Source organism: Thamnophis elegans, chromosome 10 (genome assembly GCF_009769535.1).
Source record: "Thamnophis elegans isolate rThaEle1 chromosome 10, rThaEle1.pri, whole genome shotgun sequence".
Taxonomy (NCBI): Eukaryota; Metazoa; Chordata; class Lepidosauria; order Squamata; family Colubridae; genus Thamnophis; species Thamnophis elegans.
The window spans coordinates 13,387,803-13,395,302 of NC_045550.1; the positions used below are offsets into that span (position 1 = coordinate 13,387,803).

General features: G+C 37.1%; 1 protein-coding gene across 1 annotated transcript in view; it reads left to right on the top strand.

Annotated features, from left to right (window-relative positions):
* The first annotated feature begins 28 nt into the window (after positions 1-28).
* The window catches only part of GFRA1 (GDNF family receptor alpha 1), a 269,475-nt gene continuing 262,003 nt past the window's right edge, over positions 29-7,500 (top strand). The window contains 3 exon segments of the mRNA XM_032225807.1: positions 29-68; positions 1,182-1,484; positions 3,136-3,219. Of these exon segments, the coding sequence (XP_032081698.1) occupies positions 29-68; positions 1,182-1,484; positions 3,136-3,219 (427 nt within the window).

The window sequence follows — 7,500 nt, forward strand, 5'->3', positions numbered from 1 at the left end:
GGGAGAGAAGGATTTGTCGAGGACCACGATGCCTCTGGCTACCTTCTACTTCGTGTTGCCCTTAATGGGTAAGTGGCCGGTGCGTTAAATCTTCGGTGTGTGACTCTGTACAATCTTTCTCGGCTTTGTGAGTTCCGAGCAGGGGCTGATTGCCGATTGATCGTCTAGGAAAGACACGGTGGTCTGACAGCCTTTACACCAATGTTTGCAACGCGGAGAATGGATTTTACGCTGTAATTCAGCGCCTGCTTACTTGGCTGTGGGTCTCGTTGGGATTTAGTTGGGCTTACTTCTGAGTAGAACTTACACAGGGTGGTGCTGTTTGCAAAAGATAGGCTGCCTTTTGATTTTTTTTTTGTTAAACTGGAAGTAAGTTGGAAGTAAAACTTTCCAGTAAATTCATCTTTATTAGAAGAAAGTGAGGGTTGCATTATAAACAGTTGCATCCTGCCTGAGCTGTGGCAATAAAAAAAGACTTGTACCTCCACTCTGCTGTGATTTGCAAATAGATATGGGGTGTGTTTGAGGGCGAGTAGGCCAGGTTGGGGTTTTTTTTTTAATTGGAAAGGAAATAAAGAACGAAAAGATGACCGTATTGGTTGTACCAAGAACTCTGGAGGAAGAAGGATTTGAAAAATTTGAAAATCTGGTTGTTTTTAATTTTTTCTAAGGGATCAGAAGCCTAGCTTTTTAAAAAGCTGAAGTTTGAAAGATTCCTGGATATTTGAGAATATTGCTCTCATCTGATCTTTTTCCTGACGGAACTTAAAATCACAACACTGTCTTTGTGCAAATGAACATTTAACTTCCTAACGCTGTTGTTAGAGCATAAAGGGGATGATGGTACTTTGAAAGTTAACTTCCATAAATATGGGTTTTCCAAAGAGATTGAAACTTGGAAAAAAATGGCTGTGAAATAGGGGTAATAGGTGAGATGACTTTATCTTACACAGCTGGTGCATTGATTTGGCAATGACTTTTTTTAAAAAAAAAAAACATTCAATTTTAAAGAATTTCCTGAAGGGTTCTCTGGTGTCTTTGCTATCCTGAGAAAGGCAACCGAAGCCAAGCTCTGCCTCCCCCCCACTGCACATCCTTGCAATTATTGTAGTCTTGTGTATGTTCTCTTGGACTGACCTCTCAGGGATTGACAGGTTCTCTTTTGCTCTCTTTGAATACAGAAGTGCTCTTCTCGGCTGAAGTGAGTGGGCTGCTTGGAGGAGACCATCTGGATTGTGTGAAAGCCAGCGACCAGTGTCTCAGGGAGCAGAGCTGCAGCACTAAATACAGGACACTGAGGCAGTGTGTAGCTGGCAAAGAGAGCAACTTCAGCCGGGCAGCAGGCCTGGAGGCAAAGGACGAGTGCAAAAGCGCCATGGAGGCTCTCAAGCAGAAATCCCTCTATAATTGCCGCTGCAAAAGAGGCATGAAAAAGGAGAAAAACTGTCTGCGTATTTACTGGAGCATGTACCAAAGCTTACAGGGTACGTGGTTGACATACACAACATCCTTCCCTGCCTCTTTCTTTCCCCAGTGCTAGAAAGGAATGCCCTCTGTCCTGGCCCCCAGGTCCTCCATCAGCTGACCTTGTAATTTTCTTTGTGCTCTTTGGCTGCAGAGGGAGGACCACTGATGCCACCCAGCCAGAGCAGCTGTTGCTGGTGCCGTTTCCTATTGTTGAAAATGCAAACTCAAAAGATTTTCCCCAGAAGGGACTCCTCTGACCTTTGTAAACCAAAGTCAAAAAGGGGAGTACAGATCTACAAAGCGGTTGAATTAGGAACTTCCCCTCCCCCCAGCAAAGACTATCAGCCTTTGTTAATGAAATCTAAAATCCGGAGATTATACAGGCCAATTTCTCACCTGTGAGGTCAAATTGAAGTCACACCTCCCATAGCCAAGCTACCTAAGACATTATATCTAACAGCAGTATCCTTTCTGTAATGTGGGAGTAGATGAATTTTGGGGAAAAATTCCTTAATAACAAGCTGACATCAAGCCAATGGGGGAAAAAAATCATAGTCATTGTTTCCTGAGGCAATAGGGATCGCCAGAATATGGCTCTTGTTGAGAATTTAAAGTTCAGCTATGGTATTCTTGTTATTCTATATGTCTTACAAGAATGTCTCGTTATATCTGTGAGGCTTAGCTGAATCAATATTTGCTGCTAAACAAAATAGTTTAACTTTGGATTATTGACTGTAACTTCCTACTTGGGGTCTTTCATCCAAGTATGTGAAAGCATTTTTAGTTCTTAGATTTATACTCTGCTTTATCTCAAGTAGTATCTCAAGGCAGTGGTTTTGGGCTTATGTGATAAAATAGGCTGAGAAAAAAATAAGTAGCCAAGCCTATGGTCTCCATTGCTTCAAGTAAAATGGTGACATTTTTGTCCCAGGTTGAAGAAGGCTGCTGGCCTGTATCTCACATATTAAACAGTTAAGTTTTCCCACAGAATTCTGTAAACACCCGTACATTTCACATAGAATGTCAAATTTAAGATTTTTTTTTTGAGGAAAGAATTATTGTGATTTTCATAGATGTATGGATACATTTTTTCCTTAGTTTTCTGGCACCCTCTTAACTAAGAAAAATACTTGTTCCACATGTATTAAATGCATTTAGATGTATATGTAGATCTAAATCTATTTGGTTTACAGGAAAAGTTGAAAACAGAGTACTTTTTTCGCTTAACATCTGTAAAAATGATTATTATAAACATAATGTCCGCTGCCATTTAAAAAAATGTTTTTGCCTTCTCTTAGTATTATTTATTTGATTTCTGTACTACCTTTTATTTGGAAGTAAGTACAAGTACTTATAAAATATAATAATGATTGAACTTCATGGTGATGAGTCCTTGACGTTTCTTCTCCTGTCTTTAACAGCTGCAGGTAGTAAGGAGAAAGAAAAAGATTAAAGTTCCTTCAATTGAAGTTTATATAGAATTGTTACAAAAAAAAATAGTTGAAGAAGATGATATGGTGGGATGGAAGGCCAGATAAAAGTAGTAATAATTGATTGCATTGTCATTTTTGTTATTGGGAATAGCCTGGAGATCCTAGGAGTGTTGTAGTTTAGAAAATGTTTTAAAAAGCATGAAAGAAAAAAAAACATTTTAAATTTTTTTTTTAGGAAATGATTTGCTTGAAGAATCACCTTACGAACCAGTGAACAGCAGGTTAACAGACATATTCAGGCTAGCACCAATTGTATCAGGTAAATGGCTTATGTTTCTTCTACAGAACTGTAGAGTGGCCAGAATTGAGCATTTTAGATGCAATAATGCATTTTCTATGGTTTTATAGCTTTAATAAGTCTGGTTCTAAACTTGGAATGAAAAAGTTATAATCAAAACTACAGATAAAATATATCAAACTAGTCCAAGGGTGAGCAAGCTGCTGCTCTGGAGCTGCATGTGGCTGTTTCATCCCTCTAGTGTGGCTCCCTGTTGTTCAAAATATGCGTCACAACTGCCAATGTGCGACACCCGCCAGAACGTGATTTATTAAGCTCTTTGACCCCAGAAGTCCAACCATGGATAAATCCAAGAAAAGAAAAGTTTCAGAAGAAAACAGAACGTTTAATTCAACTACATATGCTAATTTTGTGGCTGCTCAGGAAATAGTCAGGCATGGGAGGGGTTTTGTGGCTCCTTGTATTTTCTTTTCTGTCAGAAACAGGTCCAAATGGCTCTTTGAATGTTTAAGATTGCTGACCCCTGACCTAGTCTATTATTATTAATTCTGCAATTTGATCTTATGCAAGTTTAATTAAAAGCAAAGCCCATTTTGTAGGGCATGGTTTAGGCAAATTAAGTTTAGGCCAAAGCTGTAAACCCTCTTGGCTTTTAGTCATTGTATTATTATTGTTCCCTATTGCTTTTGTTATTATGAGACTTGGAGAAGAACCTAAGGGTTCTAACAAATTTATTGGTCTGATATCAGTGCTTGATTATTTAAAAACCTATAGCCTAGATGAATGCATATTCTTGTTCAATTACTGTAATATGAAGTGATTACTTAGATGAGTAAAACAAAAAGTACAGCCCAACAATAGCAAGAACAGCGTATGACATCAATCCAGCTGACAAGTCATATTGTTTTCTGTGAAAGCAGCCTATACATTCATTTGTGACTCATCTGATGTGCATGCTTTATGTGGGAAAAAGTCCTCTGTCAGCTATATTTATGAGAAAAGATGATCTGTGTTCTGTTGTTCTTAAATGACATTGTAGTATTAATGGGCTGCAAGACTCATCTAAAATGCTTTCTATAATGTTCCAGCCCTTTTTACATTGTTTATGTACTCTCAAAAGAAATGTTTAAAAAGGAGGTGGAGAGGGAGAAATTAAATATACCTGTAGGTGGCAATGTGATCTTCTGCCTTTAGAATGTACAATGCAAGATATGGTTGCTGATATAACTGGTGCCGATTTCTTTCATTGACTTCAGGATAAATAAGATGATTCTGTTTCATGTTTAGATGAAGAGGAAACGGGTAGGGAGGGTTTTTTTATACTAAATGGGAAAATATTTTCTTCATTTTTTTCCTTCTGGACTTAGAAATAAATCTCGTTGAGTTCATTTTGATTTATTCTCATACTAGATTTGATCTTTGTTCTTTATTCATTTTGCTTTCAAAAATTTTTCACAGTAGTATCTTGGACAATTTGTATTATTCTGTTACAAAGTGAAACTGAACCTTATTTAGGCTTCCATATTTAAATTGCATTTCTGGTGGATCAGAAAGATAGATATTTAAAATCTCAAGTAAAGCCAATTAGGAAATGCACGGCACCTTCAAAATCTTGTCTTGTAATTAAATATAATCATTATATCAGCCAAGCTTGCACATTTGCACTTTAAACTCAGCTCCTTGGTGAAAAAGAGGAACACCAGCAAAGGATAAGTGGCCTGGAGAAGAAATTGCTTTTTGAAGGCTTTCCAAATAATTACCATTACTATTTCATCTGAATTGGCTGATGCAAACTTTGCAGCTAAGCTTTAATGTTCCTTTAAAATCAATTTGAAATCATTTTTTATCTGCCTTTCAGAGCTAACTTGATTGAATGTAAGCTTTTCTGGCTCAATTGTGATTTCTTTGTTCCTTTTCTTTTGACCAGGCAAGTGTGTTGCTTTTCTCTGTTTTGCCATCACCTCAGTCATTAGTTGTTAGATCTTGTTAGATCTCATAACTGCCTACTTGCATGATCTACTTATGAAGCTGGAAGTATTGTGTATTCTTCTCCTGGTATTCCCATGTATTCAGGAAGTAGGATTGGTTTCGAAAAGTACATAGAAGTTTCTTTAATTTAGACAATACTGTGAATATGAATCAATATTCTAATGCATTGAAAGTATTGAACAGCAACAGTTGTCTCCTAATTAGATTCTTACTGTGTTAATTTATTGATCTGCTGTACTCCTCCTGTTTCAAGCTCACTGGGTGTATAACCAGAAAGAATACTGTATTTGAAATGTTGGCTTTTTACTAATTTGATTGGTAAACTTGCTTAATATATCAGGGTTTCTATCTGCCTATCTCCAAATCTGGTCAGATGTTACATTGCATATTAAATCACTCAAGACAGTGTTTTCCCTTGTCAGAGTTATATATGAGTATAACTGAGGTCAAATGTTGGTCTGTTTTATTATGACCACAATTTGTGTGTCTCCCATATGGCTTTCTTTACACAATGAGACCAAGCTTCTGAATAATTTATTAGATTCAGGTTGGAAAATCTCAATAACTCTCTCTGGGTATTTTGTAAAAGAATAGTGGACTGGTGAAAAGCAATGGTTCATTTTTGCTTCATGTATTTTTCAATAAGCAACATAGTTATATGTTTCTAGAATCACAAAAAAATGAGAATGACACTTTCCATATTTGCATAATTTTCTTCTTTCCCTCATTTCTTTTCTATGAAATTGTGCTAAGCTAGTGTGGCATACTTATGAGAGTTATTGATTTTGATGTTTGGAGAGTATCACAACTGGAATAGGTCTTTTTAGCCAGTTGTATAAATAACCCCCCCGCCCCCGTCTCCTGTTCAATTGTGCTTGATTCTCAAGAGATTATAACAATCTCTTGCAGGTTTTTTTTGGCAAGATTTTTTGAAAGGGATTTGCTATTGCCTTCTTTCTAAGCTGAGAGAATGACTGGTCCAACCTGGATTTGTGCCTAAGGAAGAGTAGAACTCATGGTCTCCTGGTTTTGAGCTTAATGCCCTAACCACTACACCAAGCTGTCTTTCAAAGACTTGTATCCACTATGTTTACTATAAAATATTTAATTGAAGCAACGCATTGTAGCAGTATTGATGAATGAGTAGTTCAGTAGTAGAACAGGTGCTTTGTTTGGAGAAACAAAGCCTGGAACAGGTTAATTGCCAGCCTACACAGGAAAAGTAGGAAAGACCACTGAAGAATTGCTACTGAAAAGTGTAAGAAAAGTATCTGCTGTTCAGCTACTTATAAATGAACTGAAGAAGGAGTAAGAAAATAGGATTATCAGATTTGCATATGACAAAAAGATAGGGGAAAAGCAAACACTGTAGAAGACAGTAATAAGATTAAGGGAAGGTTTGACAAGTTGGACTAAAGAACAGTAACCAACAAGATGAATCTCAATAGCAACAATTGGTAAGTCCTACCTTTTGATAGGGAAAATCAAACACATGAGTATAAAATTAGTGTACGGAACATACTAGGCAAACTATATGCAAAAAGTACTCTAGCTTGGTTGGTATATTACAAGCTGAATGTCAATTAAGAATGTGATGTTGCAGAAAAGCAGTTGTGATTGTGCATTAACAGATACAATGGCAAGAGCAAGATAAAACATTGTCCTCTCTATTTTGTATTAGTCAAACTATCCTGCAATGCTGCATTCAGTTTTGGGTACTGCATTTTAAGAAGGACATTGGCAAATTGAAAAATGTCAGAGAAGTACAATCAAAATGACAGGAAGTATGGAAGGAAAAATCTTTGAAGAACTGTTTGAAACACTGATTGTATTCAGTCCAGAAAAAAGAAAGCAACAGGGAGGCATGAGAGTTGTCTTGAGGTATCAAAAGGTCTATCATGTAGACCAGTGGTCTCCAACCTTGGCAACTTTAAGACTTGTGGACTTCAACTCCCAGAGTTCCTCAGCCAGCAAAGCTAAGGTTGGCGACCACTGATGTAGACGATGGGGTAAAATTAGTCTGAGTTCTTTGTTGGCTTAAATTACAAAACAGTAGATTTTTGTAATAATGGGGGATACTATAGTGCAAATTCCTGTTCCAGGCAGAGGTCAGGCTAAATGTTATCCAAAATTTTATAATTTATATTCTATTCTATTCTTGATACCGTTGTATTGTCTGATTCATTAAGTCATCGTTTCAGAGATATTTCTTTATCTAAACAAGAAACAAATATCTTGGGATGGGCAAAAAAACGTGGGAGTGACTTCTGACTTCCTGCTGGCTTCCCAATTGACCTTCTTTGTGGGAAGCTG